The sequence below is a fragment of the Lagopus muta genome, chromosome 27, assembly GCF_023343835.1.
Source record: "Lagopus muta isolate bLagMut1 chromosome 27, bLagMut1 primary, whole genome shotgun sequence".
In the NCBI taxonomy this organism is placed as follows: Eukaryota; Metazoa; Chordata; class Aves; order Galliformes; family Phasianidae; genus Lagopus; species Lagopus muta.
Window position 1 is genome coordinate 4,498,863 of NC_064459.1, and position 17,822 is coordinate 4,516,684.

At 43.3% G+C, this 17,822-nt stretch overlaps 1 protein-coding gene across 1 annotated transcript in view; it reads left to right on the plus strand.

Moving 5' to 3' along the window:
• Positions 1-6,924: 6,924 nt before the first annotated feature.
• KCNU1 (potassium calcium-activated channel subfamily U member 1) overlaps positions 6,925-17,822 on the plus strand; it is a 41,274-nt gene continuing 30,376 nt past the window's right edge. Inside the window, exons 1-12 of the mRNA XM_048928079.1 lie at positions 6,925-7,493; positions 9,113-9,229; positions 9,713-9,774; positions 11,518-11,608; positions 12,344-12,455; positions 13,051-13,126; positions 13,576-13,651; positions 13,993-14,163; positions 14,575-14,666; positions 15,277-15,387; positions 16,254-16,359; positions 17,389-17,471. Of these exons, the coding sequence (XP_048784036.1) occupies positions 7,332-7,493; positions 9,113-9,229; positions 9,713-9,774; positions 11,518-11,608; positions 12,344-12,455; positions 13,051-13,126; positions 13,576-13,651; positions 13,993-14,163; positions 14,575-14,666; positions 15,277-15,387; positions 16,254-16,359; positions 17,389-17,471 (1,259 nt within the window). The 5' untranslated portion in view covers positions 6,925-7,331. The remainder of the gene's footprint in view (positions 7,494-9,112; positions 9,230-9,712; positions 9,775-11,517; positions 11,609-12,343; positions 12,456-13,050; positions 13,127-13,575; positions 13,652-13,992; positions 14,164-14,574; positions 14,667-15,276; positions 15,388-16,253; positions 16,360-17,388; positions 17,472-17,822) is intronic.

The window sequence follows — 17,822 nt, forward strand, 5'->3', positions numbered from 1 at the left end:
CACTCTGAGATCAGAGATCTCCAAATGGTCCATGGTAGGTCTCCATAGGTCCATGGTAGCAGCAGGCTGGTATGGCAACACTCCAACCTCAACCTAAGTCTTACTCAAGGGGTAAGAGACTTCTCCTATGCCTTTTTTTTATGGTACAGAGGATGATCTTAAAGATTGACCCCTAATTAGAGCTGTAGAAAAGGAAGCAAATGCAGAGCAATTGAAAGCATTCCCGTTTGTTAGTATAAATCTGTGCTATCAAATTGGGTTTGGGTGCGAGGAGCAGGTGTGGGGTGAGCTGCAACTGGGGAGGGCAGAAAGCTCCTAAAAGACATCAGCTCATGGGCTTCTGCCTGTGCTTACAGAGCTGCTTTGGAACTGTGGAAAGGAATCCCTTGGCGAGTCTGCATGGGCTGCAGCAGTTTCAGATGTTCTTCTCTACAGAAGCTTTTCTCTTTGTCTCTGCTGGGCTTGCTCACGTTATGTATGGTTGTTCGTGTTGTGTGCCTCGTGTACGTTGCAAAATAGCCATGGAAGGAAGCAAGGCGTACAACACTATACAATTCTAAACAATTTTTGTCTGTGATGCATTCAGTGAGCCGTCACACTAAGGAATAATTATGTCCATATACATCTTGTTGGTGTCCCTGCTAACGACTCGTGATGTATTTTGAGAACTGCAGTGAGAAGAAAACAAGCTTTGTGGCTGCATTCTGAGGGGCTGCAGTCACTTCTAACAGCTCAGAGGAGTCACAGCGGTACAGAGCTCAAAGGTCTCCATCTGTGTTTCCCTGTCCCAGCCACAAACCTCTGACTGCAGGATCTCATCAGTATTCCTGCTGTAGGACCCGGTGCCAATATGGTCTTTGTTCCCTGAGCTTAAAAACCAGCCTGTTTTCACTGCTGACAGTTTTATGGAAGCTGCTATAAAGTTTTGCCTGTGCCTCCCTCTGCCTGCACCAATGAATCTACATTTCCCACTACAAAAAGATTGATAGTGGGCTATTTTTATATTCCCAGCCAGATTTATGCATTCTGCAGAACCGTATGAAGCTAACCACATAATAAATGCATGTATCGATGAATGTGCACAAATTTATGCCAACTCTTCCCGAATCTCTCCCTACATGCCACTAATTCTGCAAAAGAGGAGTTTTTGGAAGGGAAATAAGGCGTTTTATTTTATTTGTAAGGGGGGGAGGTGTGGAAGGGGAAGGTTGGATGTATGCAGAAAGGTGTGAGGAGAAACGTTAAGCTCAATCAGAAGGAATGAGTTCTGGCTGTCAGGCAGTCCCAAATTGGGGTAGTACTGCCCTGAGGGCTCAATGCCAACTGAAAATCCCCTTAGCTCTGACAATGCTGATGCCTTGACAGATCCTATAGATGGAGATCTTCCAAGAGGACAAAATGGATGAAAAAAAATTGAGGGAGAATGACAAAACATTATTATTATTATTTTTTAATTTGAGCTGCTTTCCCATTGCCCGTATTTCTACAGTTGACAGAAACGGAGTGGCAGGAGATGAGAGGTTTTTAAAACAGTCTTTGGAGATGTAGCATTTATACTTAGAAAATAATTATTCTTCAAAGATTCCTGAAAAATAGAGTTTAGGTGTTTAATGATTAAAATCCTGATGTCCTTGAATATAAAAGTTAGATGAAAGAACTGCCAGGGATCTTAATGCAGCTGAAACGCTCAACATAAAGGGAGCTGTAATGATCAAGCCTGAGGTGATTACATTCTCTAATTAGAACACATGTATCATTTAGGCATGTTAATCTTGGTCTGTCTAATGTGCTTTGGTTAGAATAACCTACATCCAGAGCAAACTGCTTTGATCAGAACAGCAGCACATGTAGCACTGCTTGTACCACACCTGCACTGCCTCAGCCCTTAACAGCAGAGGGGTGAGTGATGATGCTGAGCACAGCACTGATGGTTCTGGCTTTGGTTCCTGGGCTCTCTGGCAGTGGATGGCTGTGGGAGGATCTCCAGCCTCTTTGCAGTAAGAGAGAAATACTGTTGGAATTCTTCATCCATCTAAATAGTGGGTTTTACTCCTGGCAGTAACAACTCATGTATTTAATCAGAGAAATGTTGAGATACTTGTTTCCTTTTATCCATAATTTTTCTGGTACTGTAAATAAGGGAATGTTTCAGAGCTTGTAAGTTTTAAATAAAGCTGGCAGCCTCCAAATGTAGGCTAGACAGTTGTAAGGAGAGAAAGAGAGAACACTTCACGGAGAGCTCCATTTAATTTACAGCTGCAGCACCACTGAAATTAGCTGCAGTGGATGTGTGGAATGCAGTCGTATCTCTTGGTGTCTATTGGTGCCTTGCAGTGAATGCAATAACAAAGAAGCAAGCAGGGATCTGGCTTCCAACTGATACTAGAAGTAGGTTCCCTAAAAAAAAACATAAAAAAAAGCCTTGGGTAATGAGAGGTACTGAAGCACTGTCAGCACTGATTTCTGCAGGGAGAGTTTGATTGCAGAGTGCTTTGTCATCGCTAGAAAAGGGGATTGGGAACTGGGGAGGTTTGGGCAACATGGTTTTGATTCCACTCACCTTCACAATGGCTTGGGGGAGGAAGAGAAATTTGTGCAATCCTCCTTTTGCTTCACCTCCATCTTTGCAAAATGGGGTTGTGCAATTTCCCTCTCCCACATAGGCATGCTGTGCAGAGAACTCTGCAAATAACTGATGTGCTGTGGGACTGCAGAGATAAGGACTGGACCAACAGCGAGGGCCCAATTTATCCCTACACGATCCATTTCAGACTCCTCCCTCACATCCTCCATCCTAATTCCCAGACTGTGGCCCCATGGGGTCTGTTACACTTCAGGGTTGTATTGGAGAAGATCCTGTCCTGCTGTGTCCTTGGTTGCTGCTGAATATGCAGGTGTGGAGGCACTTCTTGCAGAGGGAGAGCAGTGAAGGGCAGTTGATTTGCTTTATGCTGAGAGTAATTCACTACAATACTTGTGTGCACAGCCACCAGAAAATGGCACAGCAGTGACTCCACCACCAAACACCTTCCTGTGCTCTGGGTTGCTGCATGCAGTGTTTGGCAGCTTGGGGAGCAGAGCCTGGGACTGCTCTTACAAGCCAGGCATCTCCTGAGGTGCTCTGCGCCCATGGAGCTGGGTGCAGAGTTGATTTGGAAGATGATCTGATATTCCTCAGGCTTTCAGCACATGAGTATGACTTCTTGGGGCACCTGCCCTTATGGAGCTGTTTGCTCACAGGCTTTGGGAGCCTTCCTCAGCTGGCATTGCCCCTTTGGTACATGGGCATCTTTTATCCCAACAGATTTACTCACATTGGGTAGAACGTGGCCTTCAAATCAACATTATCAGGGCAATCAAACCGAATGCGTAAGGCTTTTAAAAATCCTTCATTATCCTCAAGCATCCTTCAGTAATGAATGCCGTGGGTAAGAAAGGTTTGAAGGCCAATGGTGAGCTGAGCTTTGGGACTGATGGGCTGTGTTTGAAGTCAGTGCTGGGGGAGAATGAGACAGGCCAACGAGGCAAATGTACCTTGAGACAGGCAGCTGAGAATGCCAACAAAATGCAGAGGCCCCCGCAATGCAAACCCTGTGCTATATGATAGGACCCTGGGTCCTGTTGTTTGAAGTTTAAGGCACAGTGACCTTACATGTGGTGGTGTGGAATGCTGTAGCAGAAATTGTATCTGGCTGCTTCAGACACCTTGTGTGTGCTGACTGAGCTCAGAGACATCATCTGTAAGAGCCTGAGAAAAGCGGATGTCCACACAGCTCTGTGTTTCTGAAGGCCAAGCAGGGCTGCATGCAACACTATGGGCATTTCAGCCTACAGAATCATCCTCATCCAGGGAAAATGAGAAATGATTTCACTCATAAAACGCTGCTTTCTGTAAATAAAGGGAATTCCTGTGCGGTATTTTCTTTGTGGGTATATTTGATCCCATGTCACGTGGAGCGTTTGTGTGCATTCATATTAGGCAGAATAATGGCCTTGCTGAGAAGATATTAGTGGATTATTTCACTCTTGCTGCAGGTGCCATTAAAATGAGAGGCCTTGGCTCTCTCACAGTCAATTTGTCTAATGATAATTAGACGAGCAGGTGATTTCCATTAAAGGGAAGTGACAGACTGTCCATTAGATACAGATACATGTTTATTAAAGTGGAAGCCCAGAGCAAGCACTTGGCTCACTTGCTTCCAAATTTTGGACTAATCTGTTTTATTTTGCACTTGGAAGGCTCAGAGAATAGTGAAATTGGGAACCAAGCAGGGATGAGGACTGCAGTGGGAAGGAGGTTGGGAGAATGCTGGCTGTGATATGTGTCTTTGTTTAATTCCTTAGCTTTCCTCAGAAACAGAGAGAGAAAGAGATAACAGAAGGATTTTACCTTTAAGCTCTTTGTTTCTTCCATGTGTGTATGTCCCTCTGTAGCAGACAGATGAGCAACTTGTTCTGGTCTCCTTAATCCCAGTGTTCTGGGTCTGCTGGTAGCCAGCTGCTTCAGTGGAGATGTAAGCTCTCCACAGTGAACAATTATAGAGGTATCTACTCAAAGGAGACATTTATTTGTAATCCCTGCCAGCTATTGGTTTATGCTCTGAAGCAGCAGGATGTATCTTTATTTTAATCCAGTCTGATGTGCCTGTGGATGTTCTCATTACTCAGAAGTTAAATCCTTTCAGGCTGTGTCTCCCCAGTTTGGTGCCTCTTATCCTTCTTTCCTCTCAGTCAAACTGGTGCACTTTATGATCAAGAACTTCCTTTCACAGGTCTAATGTAATAAGCTTACCACCCCCATCCACCCCCTCCCCCTTCACTGGGATAGCAACTCAGGGTCTGGTGTCTGCACATCAAAGAGGATGCTGAGAAATTGCAAGGGTTCATAAAAGAGCCATATAAATGATTCAAAGTCTAGGAAACATCTTTCTTGTGATATTAGGAGCTTGATCCATGTAGGCTATAGAAGAGGAAATAAAGAGGGGTTCTATCACAATGAAAACACAAATGCAAGGAAGGTGACTTCTGATAACAGGTGGCTCCTCCAGCAGTAGATAAATAGACAGAGGGATTTGGCTGGAAGATCAGGAGAAGAATTTCCTGGGAAGCTGGAGCCAGCATGAGAGCTGGGGGGAAGTTTAAAATGTTAATTAACCATTGGAAGGATTTGTTCTCTTTTAAGAGACCTGTAATGCAGCCTGATGGAGGGCATTACTTGATTCTACTTTTATTCTGCTGATCAGAGACGAAGCAAAGTGATATGTCACTGTGAATGCTGCCCTTGGAGAGCGGCTGAGCACTGTGCAGACTCGTTGCAGTGGTGTTCATGGCTTAAATCACAGGCTTCTATATCTGTAAAACCTGAAATCGGGTTCCTGCCAGCCAGCTTAATTCTTTTATGGCCTTAATTTTTCTCCCACAGTTTTCCTACCTGCAGTTATTGACAGCACTGGCATATAACCCTTGGGGAGGCAGGGCTGCAAATGCTTGCATTCAGAGAGCACTCTGAATTCCAGGTGATTTTGGCATCAATAATGAGCAACATTTCCATAACTTATCTCTAAACGTTTGCATCAGTGCAGCACAAACAACAGCTTAGTCAGATGAAAGAAAATAAGTCTGCTCAGTGTTGTGAGCTCCCTTTCCTGGCTTATGCACCTCGCTGCAGACAGGGCAGTGTGTCAGTGCATGCTAATAAATCGCTTCCTTCCTGCAGCTCTGAGCTCCTGCTGAGTGGCTGTGATTTGTTGGTCTGTTTCTGCTCTGGGGGCAGCTGGACTGAGAAATCAGCCGGGAGTTGTGGGCAGCACCACAAAATGGGCAGAGGCTGCCATCTGCAGTCAGAGTTGCCCTACAGCAGCAAGGGAAGGAAGGCAGAGAATTGGAATCATTCCTGTCCTTGACTTGAGGCATCCTGGAGTCTTAGATGAGGAACTGATTGCAATTGTGTGGGGTTGGGCTCTGTGGAAACAGGGATGCTGACTGTCAGCTGTCAGGCTGTCCCCAGGACCACCCTCTCCATTCAAAACACCCCACTGGCTAAAATCATTCATAGACTCCTCTGATGCTCAGCGTGGGAGGAAAGGAAAGAGGAGGGCAGACAATTCAGCATTACTGTATTTATTAAAGGCTACAATAACACGTTCTTTGCCTCCCAACCAGCTATTTGCTCGGCTGTTATTTCACCATTCTTTTGCAATTTATTATTATTATTATTTTTTCTGGGCACATATTTTTCCCCTAATTCAGGCAAAATCACCACTTCCGTACTCAGCTGTCCTGATTGCATGAAGAAGAGTCTGATTGCATTATTCATCTGCAGTTCTCCTGAGACTTTAAAACTCTTGGCTAGACCAAAAGCTTTTGAGGACATTCTGTTTCAACAGAAGTGGGGAAGGTACTGCATGAACTGCTCACACCACAGCACTGTGGGTGGGATATCAAGGCCTCATGGGGCAGGATAAGCCCTGGATTTTACAGAACACTTTCAATGGACAGCTTGCTGTGCTGCTCTGCTTTGTCTTTTCCTTTGTCCAAGGCTGCAGTGATGCTGGGAAGCAAATAGTTTTTATGTATGGCTTTGCAAAGGTGGCTGGACTCCAAGGGAATGCTGCCATCTGTGGGTATGAGAGCACATCCACCCCAGGGTGATTGTGTGCACAGTCTGGGAAACTCTGACCTATCTTGTTGAAATTGTTCTGATTAATAAGTTTATTAAACCAAAAGAAGGAAGAAAGAGGGCCATCTAGTTAAAGACGGTAGGGAGAGGATCAGACTGTCCTTCATCACCAACAACTGGGCGGTAACCAGCAGGACAGCAAGCTAAATGCATCCTTTGTCTGACTTCTGTGGGCAATCTCGTGTTTATTCACTGTTTTTATCAAAGCTCTCATTATGACATCTACTCTTTCAGTGCCAGGGCATCTTGCTTGTATTTATTTTTGAACAGCATCCGGACTCTATCCAAAAGTGGAATGGAAATTCCCAGGAGAGAGCTGCAGTATGTCTGTGTTGCAGCTCGTGAAAGGAAGCGTGAAGTGGGGTCTGAATGGATGAGTCTTGAGTGCCATGTGTGAGACTTCACAGGTCTGGATAAGCAACTTATGTTTATACAGCGAGTCTGTGCGAGAGCCAGCTCTGTAAACTGAGAGATTCCAGAGAGAAAAAGTACCTTGGTAATATCACTGCACAGACACGGTTCTAAATGGGAACCACCATTCAGAAGCTCCCATGGTGGCTGTGGCCATTCCCAGACCTCAACCTGAGCACTGGGGTCACTGCAGCATCACAAGAGTAGTTTGTGTTCTAGAAGATCAGGACCAGAGCATAACATGGCAGAATCTGACCTCACCTGTGCACTGCGCTTTCAGTTGGCTTTTATTTTTCCATCTCTTTTTGTTTTCCTCGGAGGCCTGTTTACCATTCTGGCTTTCAGGTCAATTCGATGCATTTATAGATTCATCCTTAAGCAAATCTGGAGAAAAAAAGTGAAGGTAAAGCTGTCTTGGCTTATTTCATATGCAGTGTGTTGATGTGAGAATTCAAGGGTTGCCTTTGGTACTGAAGGAGTACTGGCTTGGAAAAGCTTTACCTCGTGTCTTAGTGCACTGGACATGGCATATTGAGTTGGGTTTGGGAAAACCCAAATGTACTGCTTTTATTTTCAAGATTACTTGCACAGGTTGGTGCCTTTGTGTATTACTCTTGTTCTCCTAATAAGAGGAGGGAGCAAGATGGTTTTTTACCAGTGTAGCTATTGCTAGTTGCAGAAACACACACAGAGAAAGCTCAGCTCCTGAATGTGCAGATAAACACAGGTGCACACAGCACTAGAATGCTCGCCTTTAAATCATGATCACAATTACCTGCATTTGCATACGACTTCCATTTCTTAAACACACAAGTTTATTCCATGCAAATGCACAGGAGGAATACGTACATGGTCAAGTAATTTCTCAGCAGCATGCTTTCCCACTCTGTATACTGGAAGTACTGGGAAAATTGCCCTAAGAAGCTGTTTTTCAGTACATTGGGATAGGTGCTTTCACAAGTTCTGCACCAAATGGACAAGGATGGGGTTAAGCATGCTGAAAAAAAAACCCCCACCACCAGATCTTTTGTCCTAGTCCTCCCTATGCGCGCTATGAAGCTTTAAGAAGGTATTAATAGCTCTGGAGGGTAACACCAGGCTGTTCAAATGACGCATCCAGGTCATTTATTTACCAGGTTACAGTGCCATTTGTAGGACTGAAGAGCTTTTTTCTTTGTGTGTCACTTCAAGCTGCCTCCAACAACTGTCACAGCCCATTTCTCTCCATCATTTCCAAGGGAGGACTCGATGTTCTCATCAGCTCACCCAGGTTGTATGGGCTGAAGATAAAGGGAACACCTGTGCTGCTGGCAAGCAGTAAGCAGCTCTGTGTGCCAAAAGTTAAATTAACCTGACTCTCTGTTGTTCTCTTGGCTGCTGGAGCAGAGGTGGGGTTTAGATCTTAAGTGTCAGCTCTTTGCAGACTCTGCTGACTGGGAAACTGAGAAGGGCCAGTAAAGCATTTCACATGAGCAATGTTTTTACTGGTGCATGTTTACAGGTTTTCTGTCATTGAATAATGTTAGTTATGTGTTATGGTTATCAGTAACTGTATCTGTGAGAAGACAGAGTTGTACTCAGAGCCGAAACTGATCAGAATTAGCTGAAGCTGTGCAAGAAAAAAGCAGTCAAAACTACATAAATGGGTTCACTGCTGGCATAAGATGGGAAGGGGTGGGGAGAGTAGTGGAGAGGCATTATTATCCTCTTCCTTTCAGGCTCAGGTTATGAAGCAATCACTTCAAACTGATGAAAATCAACATTCAGTGATGCAACTCATAAAACGATGGTGCAACTGTGGTGGGAAGATCACAGTGATTGCCTGCACAGCTTGCCCTCTGTGAAGTCTGGGAGGAGATGGCATTCTGGTGTGCTTAGCTGAAGGGAGACACGCTCCTCTTGCCTTCTTTCCTTCTTTCTTTCACTTCGGATTTGTTGGTGGCTGGCTATGTTTTCTTTTTAGCTGACTTAGGAAACATTGTCTGGCATGGCCAAGGATAACGATGGTTGTTTCTCTGTTAGAACAAAGACATCTGGTGGCCACACAAAGGGAAACAAAGATCAGTCTACTACTTAAGAATCTTCTCTACACAGATGCAGGTGATGCTATCAGCCCAAACCTCCATGGGACGTGTATTGGTGAGTAGAGCAATTAGCACAGGACTCCCCTTCCAAGGCACTGAGGGATGTGTGCCCTTCTGATCTTGCAGTTCACTTGGTCTGGTTCAAACTTCTTCCACTTACAAACATATTTGGTCTGGAGGATGACTCAGAAAGTCCTCCTAAGAAGACCATGCATGTCCCAGTTTGGTGAATGAGTCACACGTGTGGATTCCCTGGCATTTCACAGGGTCAACCAGGCCACTGGAATTGCATGGGAAGCATTGGGTCATCTGCACGCAGCCCTCAGCAGTAGCAAATCAATGTGATAACGTGGGTTTGTGTTGGTTGAGATCTTGGTTCGTCCCTTCCTGGAGTTATTGTAGAGTGCAGGTAATTGAACTGTGTTCCTTCTGCCTTTCTGTAAGTCACAGACAGGCAATAAAAGGGGTGTTTTAGATGGAATCTGTATTGCTACCAGAATAAGCCTCATAACATCCTTTTTAATACGTGTGTTTTCAGATGATACTGGTGTTTCTTCTGAACATTGGCACGCTTGTCATTTATTTTATTGATCTTACTGAGTAAGTACATCACTGATGTTTATCCCAAAAGCTCATTTAAACAAATGGTAGAAAACCCACGCTGGAGTGTTTTCTTAGAGCTGTTTTTTGGCCACAGGTACTGGATAGTGGAGCCCATGGGTGCTGTTATGTGACAGCGTGTATCTTTCTGTCACAGCTGTTCAGGTGTTGGTATATGTAGTTTTTTGTCTGTGCCTTCAAGCCTGGATTTTCTGAAGAGCTGTGAGACAGGTGACTGAGTCCTACAGCTGGAAACAGGCTTTGAAAATGGTCCCAAACCCATTTTGAAACAGAGATTTTCAAAATATTCAAAGCCCAGTTGTTCCTATTGCAATATTTAGAGAATGCTAAGCTTTTAATAAAGCTCATCAAGCCCTACCCAAGCCTCGTTTGGACATCCAGCCATCTATGTTTGGTATCCAAATGGGAATGGAGCTCTTCCCTAAAGTCTAGATTTCTGTAAACAATTTGATGGGAGTGAAATAACAAAACTGTCTAAGAAAGCACATCGTTTCTTCTACCAATCTTCACCTAAATGCATACATCTTACGGAACGTGCTTAGGGGTAAAAAGATATTAATGTGTAAAACCCTTTGATCGATTTAATCTGCTAGAGCATTGTTCTCATTGCTTTGCTTGGGTGGGAAAAATAAAATGGAATCATAAAATGAAATAAATAAAGTATAAAAGCTGTGGAGCACTCTGAGCTGAATTCAATCAGCAGGGGTAAACCTGAGAAACAGAATTATACATCAAGAGCAATCCAATATTGTGCTCAGTCCCAAGGCATTATAAATCTGACAAACAGCTAGGAATGGCTTCAGAAGGGAAAGAGTTTATTTTTTAAGGAATAAACAGGCACTTCATCCGTTCACATGGAATTCTTTCCACGAATAGCATTGCAGCTGTAGGTGAGAGCAGGCGTCCAGCTGGGCTCTGACCTATGGGACTGATTTCCTTAATTGTGTTTCTGCTTTTCAAATCTTCCCTGCATGGAGGAGGAAGAGGGGTCTCAAAGGGCTCGATTGATGCATGTATCTGATTGCCTTCCTGGGGCAGGCAGTGTCATTGAGTGCACTTAGTCCAATAACCCTTGCTGGACCAGGTGGTGCTGGTGGATCTTCATCCCTTCAGCTTTCCACTGCCAGGTTTTGCCCCTGATGTCAGCCTCCACCAACTACATGCTCTATGAACCTCTCTGCAAGGTCACTGGGCTGGCCTAGACGTTTAAATGGGCAGTATGAGCTAAACTGACAGAGTGCTGGAAACCCTTTGGTGCTTCAGCTGCTCCCTTGGCAGATAGAACTCCATGTTCAGCAGTGGTTGGGTGAGAAATCACTGCAGGAGCTCCCAGTTTTGCTGACTAAGTGGAATAGAAACGAGTAAAGCAGTCCACGTGAGAAAGGTGAAAGGGTTTTCCTGGAGAACAGGAGGTTTTTTTTTGTTTAAAAGCTTGTATGAATATATGAAATCCAAACATTGCAGTGAATTTGCACAGTAGATAAATAACACAGTTTGAACATGCTCACTAAAGCTAACAAAAAACCCACTCCTACCATTCCATAACTCAGTGAGGAAGTGGGAATTTAGATTACACAAAATTGTGAATGTGATTGAATTCTGCTTTGGTCAGTGCTTCATAATCAAAATATGAACTCAAACCAAATATTGCTGTATACCCAACGCACTGTTTTCTCTTTTCACCCTTCGTTCCACTGGCTGTGACATTGGCTTTCCCCACAGAGAGGAGCAATTCCATTTCTCCTTTCCAGGCACAATCATTTATGTGGATAAATTCTTCAATGCTTTCTTTGTCTTTTACTTTGGATTACGGGTAAGTGCACTGCATGGGAAAGGTGAGTTACAAACTGTTTTTGGGAGCAGTTTACCTGTATGGACAGAGATGCTCTGTAATGTAACGTTGCATTGTTTTAGCTTAATTCAGAGCCACTCTGGTTTTTTTTTCACCTTTTCTTGTAATTATGTTCTCCCCTTGGAATCTGGTTATTTCCAGCATTTCTGCAGCATCTCCCAGCTCACACATTAGCCAGGTCTGTGTCCATGTCTTCAGAGCACTGAATCCATTGGTCAGGCCTCTCTTCAGCCTCTCTTGGACAAACCATGTAGCTGTGTACCATGTTCAGATGCCATTAGTTACATCAATGCAGAATACATTTTGATTGTAGCTTTGGACATTAGAATTTTTAGCCAAGTCACCAGAAAATGGGATTTTCTCTCTTATAGCTGAGGGTGTGGTGTTGACTTGTCCTGAGCTTTCATGATTCATTATTACGGATGCAGCAGTATACAGAGAAAGGCAGCTTAGAAGAAGAGATGAAAGGGGCAGATGAGAAAGGGAAAGAAAGCACTGTTATACCCATCATTGTGCTCTCAGGGCTCCAGCCCTGAAGCAAAACAGGAATATCAAGTTGATGTCCACAGAAGGCAAGTTAGACAGGAGGAAGTACACAGAAAAAATGGATTTCTGCCTCAGAGATCTCCTTTTTTGCTCTGATGAAACCAAAGATCACACACAGAACTGATGCTCTTTGATTTGATTCATCTTCAGTTTGTGGCGGCTGATGACAAACTGAGGTTCTGGCTTGAGCTGAATTCTCTTGTGGATTTCTTCACCATCCCTCCAGTGTTTGTTTCTGCTCTCTTAAGGAAGAATTGCTTTGGTAAGTTAAGACTTGGAGATCCCACTTTCCTTGTTCTGCATCCTACACAGAGACTCCTTTCAAATCTGGTTTGACCTAGGGAGGTTTAACTGCCCATCTCTTCTTTCATTGTTCCAAACTGTTCCTTGGGAGCAAAATTATGCCTTATTGCTTTAAAAAAAGCCTTTAATTTTGTGGGACTTCTGAATTACCAAACTCTGCCTCTATTCTGTCTGTGTGGCTTTGAGAGTCTCAGCAATCTCTGTGCCTGACCAAGAGGATGAGGAGCCACCCAGAGGGGATGTAACTGTGGCACCCTGATTTCTATGAATGGTTTTCTTGCATGCTTAGGGCCAGTAGTCCAGTGGTCCTCTATGTCTCTTAAGCCTTCAGGTTACAGCTCAGACAAACCACATTTCTTAATTTCTCTCATAATTCAAAGCACCTTCGAGGGCATAAATGGAAACCCAGTGTTACAAAGGCTCTGAATACAGAGCAACGTTATCCCCTCTTTGCTAGGTTTGAAGAATTGTTGAGCGTACCTGAAGATGTGGAGATGCTCCACGTGTGGAGATGGGTTTATTTTTTTCTCATGGACTTCCCTGCTTTTCTGCAGGTCTGCGTTTTTTGAGAGCACTGAGGTTGTTGGACCTTCCCCGCATACTGCAGATCCTCAGGATCACCAAGGATGAGTGAGTTAAAGCCCTGCTGGGTACCCTCCAAAGCCCTTCCTCCTCCCTGATGCCTGTGGTTTAGCTGGGTTGGGTAACAAAGGGGGAGAGCGTTGCATATGGGGGAAAAGCTGCCCATCAGTAATCTTACACTGGAAATAACAAAAAATATTTATAACCGTGGGCTCAGTGAAATTCTTGGAGGGAGGATGGAGATAAGGGGAAGTCATAAATCAAGACATCTTAAAGGCTTTGAAGGCAGACAACTGTGAAAAATGGTATTGCCTGCTGTGTTGCCGGTGATAGAAAGGGCCTTGGATGTAGGGAGACTTTTTCTGACTCTAAACCCTTCCTGTACAGTTACTGTTACTAGAGAATACTTCATTGAGCAGTGCTGTAGGAAGCTTTAACCATTGCCAGCACTGTGTTACACGTTTAACATCCTGGGCTTTCTGTCTTCCCATCTCCAGTTACTCCATCAAGCTCTCCAAGCTCTTCGCTGTGTTTATCAGCACGTGGCTCACAGCTGCAGGATTTATTCACCTGGTTTGTACCATCAGCTATATGTCCTTCCTTGTCACCTTAAATCAGTATGGCCATGCAAGCTCTGGCTTTCTGTTTTCTCTAATGAATGCAGCGTTCTCTTTGGAGAGAGAGAGAGAACAAATCTGTGTACACCAAAGCATGACTTATGCCAGCAGAGTTTACTTGCATATGTTGCCAGATTTGGTGGCACTGATGCAGCACCTCTCCCCTCTGTGGGAATGGATCACTCTGCAATTAAAAAAAAACAGTGCAGTTTTTTAATCAAATAGTTTTAGATGGGAGATGGACTTGAACCAAAACCACTCTAAACTTCTTTCTCCTCTTTTCTCCGCCCTGGACAGGTAGAAAACAACGGAGATCCTTGGGTCCAGCCTGTAAATTCTCAGCCCATCACTTACTTCAGGTGCATGTACCTCATCATGGTGACAATGTCCACCGTTGGTTATGGTGATATTGTGGTTCAAACAGCCTTGGGTCGAGCCTTCATTTTTTTCTTCATTATTGGTGGCTTGGTGAGAAACCTATTTTTCTTTTCTGAAAATGGCAGCTGGGGGCAGGGAATGAACAGGGCTGTCAGCAAAGCTTTGAGGGGTTCCAGGTACAGATTAGGCATCAATGAGCAAAAACAGCTTTAACATTAAGTCCTTACTGGCATGGCTATAGAGTAATTTCCTAAGAGCTGGCAGGGCTTCTGGTACACTTTTCTTCCTGGCTAGAGCCAAAATACTGGGCAAGATGAATCCAAGTCTATCACCAGCATAAATCCATTGTCACTGAGATATACATCCCTGCCAGCGACTTTTAGGAATCCAAAGTAAATTTGTAGCTGTCGTTCCACGTAATATAATTCTCTTGAATTAATTTATCACGATTAGGAGATACAGAATTGGCTCTGAGGAAGGTGGTATTTCTTGATGCCTTAGGTCCTGTTTGCAAATTTCATCCCTGAAGTTTTGGAAATTGTTCAAAGCCGTAAAAGCTACAAATCCTCCTATGAAGTGATGAGTGGGAAAAAGTAAGTATGGTGACTCCTTGGAAAATAAAAACCAGCCCTCTCTCTAGGTTGGGAACCAGCTCATAAGAAATTCCTATAGTAGCTTAAATCAAATCCTGGAACTTACTCTCCGTCGTTCTTTACCTCAAATGTGTCCAAATAAACCTCCTAAGTAGAGTTCATTAGTGTGGGTTTGGCTTTCAAAGGAAGAGAATAGGTGGGTGAAATGGCAGCTTCACTTAGAGACTGAGGAGATCTATCTCCTTGGTGATTATTAACTATCATTGTGATAGGGGTTTTGTGTGTTTGTTTTTGTTGTTGTTTTTCCTTCACTGCTCACAGAACCAGAAAACTAGGAACAGTTTTTAGATCTCACACCGTTCCTTTTATGACTTTTCACTCATCAAATCTCCACCATTCACCACCTCTTAATGCAGTTCTCCCTTCCAAAATAACTCCTGAAGTCTGTAACCACAATGGGTGAAATTATCTTCAAGCCAAAGATACAGACCCTGTTTCTGCTTCATCGATGTGTTTAATATACCACAAGCAGATTGTGTCATACAGTGTCAGATATGCTACATCCACTGCTGTTTTCCAAGTGTCAAATCTTCCTTGGTTCTTCCTGTAGCTATATTGTTGTCTGTGGTAATGTCACTCTGAAGAGCGTTACTACTTTCCTGCAAGACTTTTTGCTTCAGGACAAAGGGAACGTTTGCACAGAAATCCTTTTTCTGGGAGAGTAAGTATTTGTGTTTCTTTGAGTTATTCCTCTTTGACTTCCTGATCTCTCAGGGGAAAGGTGGGAGGTCTGACATAAAGGGAAGGCAACGTTGTGTAGTTGATTGCCTGATGATCAAAATAAATTAGAACAACAACAAAAAAACCTAGAAAGGATGGCCAATAATAAAGACTAATGATTAGAGTCTAAAGCTGAGCAAACGCAGGCTGGAAACAAGGCGTGCATTTGCAGAAGCGAAGTGATTAATAATTACTGAAATAAATCATTAGAGAATGGGGGGATTTTCTAACCCATCTTTAAACCAAGGCTGGATGCCTTCCTATGGGATCTGCTTCATTGCTGAGATCAATGCAAAATGTGAGTTTTACAATACATCATAGAAGAGAATGTTACCAAAGTTCCCGGGTGAAATACAGTTTGTATACACTGGGTAGGAAAATAACACTCGAGTTGGAGAGAAAGTTGAACATCAGCAGTTCCATTTGAGCACAGAATGCAGAGTGAAGCCCTGGGAAGTGTCATTTCCTGACTCTGTGCAGTAACAGTGAGCTGTACAATTACAGTTGCATGGAATGACACTCATGAAAAATTAATGGCAATAGCAGAAGACAGAAAAAAAAAAAAAAAAAAAAGAAAAAAATATCCAGGAAACATTTTCACGACTGTTAAGTTTTATAAAAGCTTGTTTTCATTAAAATCTAAACTGTGCGCTTTGGCTGAGCTGCCAAAATCCCTGTAGCTCTCTTTTAAACAGTAAGTAGTTACGGCAAATGGCTTCTCTGAGAAATGGAGAAGTGCAGAGCATATAATTATGAGAGATTGATGGATTTTTTTCTTTCTTTCTTGTCGTTGTTTGTACCGAATAGGTCTCTTCCCAGTCTTGAGCTGGAAGCTGTGTTCAAATGCTATTCACCCCACACCTCTTTCTTTTATGGCTCTGCGCTGAACTCTGAAGATCTGAAAAGAGTTCGGGTAACAACTTCTGCATCTTTTGCCCTTTCTTGTAGATGTGTCAGTCTTGTCAAAATCTTGTCCCTTATGAAAGGATGCATCAGCTGCTTTTACCCAGCTCGTGTTGTGATTTACACTTCAAGCAGCTCCATTTACTGTAGTGGTACCTTTTGCATACCAATATAGCACTCCTGGGAACTGAAGATGTGAGAGCATAACAGACTTTTCAGACTAGAAGTATTTCAAGTGTTGAACCATGAAAAATAAAGGCAAAGCCAAACCGATCAACTGGTTTTAAAACAGAGATATTTTGGGCAGCAGCATTTCTGGAAATAAGACCTAAATTATTGCAATAGCTCTTAGTTACCTCTTCTTGTAAGTGTGCATCGTGTTTGAGTTGCGTTCATGAACATCCAGGGAAGAGGCCTCATGTTTTGAGATGTTGAAGAGGCAGTAAAATATTCCAGAAGAAGCGAGAGGAATGGAGTTGGCATAAAGAAAAAGATGAAGCCAACAAAAAAATCCTCCCACTAGCTTTGATTTTACTGTGGTTTCTGGTGGTTAGTAACCTGAAATTCAGTGGTGGATCTCCATCCGGTTCCCAGAAGACTATAAGAACTCTACCATAATTGGAACTACTTTTTTGTTACCACTTTCACCATAGATCCCAAATATTAATTAGATGGGAGAGCCAGGTTTCTTCTGACCTGCCCAAATATTGACCCTTGGAAGAGCTTTGGTTGGACTTTGCTGGGGAAGAGCACAGCTCTGCTGTCTGGCTTTTGTAACCTCTTCTAGGAAGATGTTAGCCCAAGAAACCGTAAATTTCATCTGTTCCAGCACTTTGAAAATACAAACATGCATTACACCCTGTAAGTTTGATTGGAGCTGTGTCACTGCTGAAACATTCTGGCATGTGTACAGCTCCAAAGTAATAGGATCATGATGACCTTCTGCAAGTCTTTAACTAAAGACACATGCCACTGTTAGAGATTGTTGTTCTTCATATGGGATTAAACCCTGATTTAACTTTTCTCCTGTGGGATACAGATGGAGTCTGCAAATGCTTGTCTCATTCTAGCAGATGTTTGCGCTCCAGAACCCTATACTGAAGACATTTCCAATATCATGAGGTAGGATGAGATACTCCAGTGCTTTCATTCTCTGTCTGATTGATATTAACAGTGACACGGATAGTGCAGCTGGCAGCAGAGCATATTTGTCCCATCAAGTTTCTTTTTTTTTCTGTCAGGAGAACTCTGAAAGCCAACTGACTGCTTTCTGCTATGATTTTATCAGATGCTTTGAAGGGCTAAGACAGGTAGCAGCTGTGCAGTCTTGCAGAGAATATAATATTACTAAATATAGTGTAATTATTTCCTTCGCTATCCTGAATATCAGCAGTCAAGGAGTCTCTCTGTTTTACTCTGGAAATAGTTATGCTCTGCTGTCAGGTCTCATAGCCTAAGCGTTTTTGTAGCAGT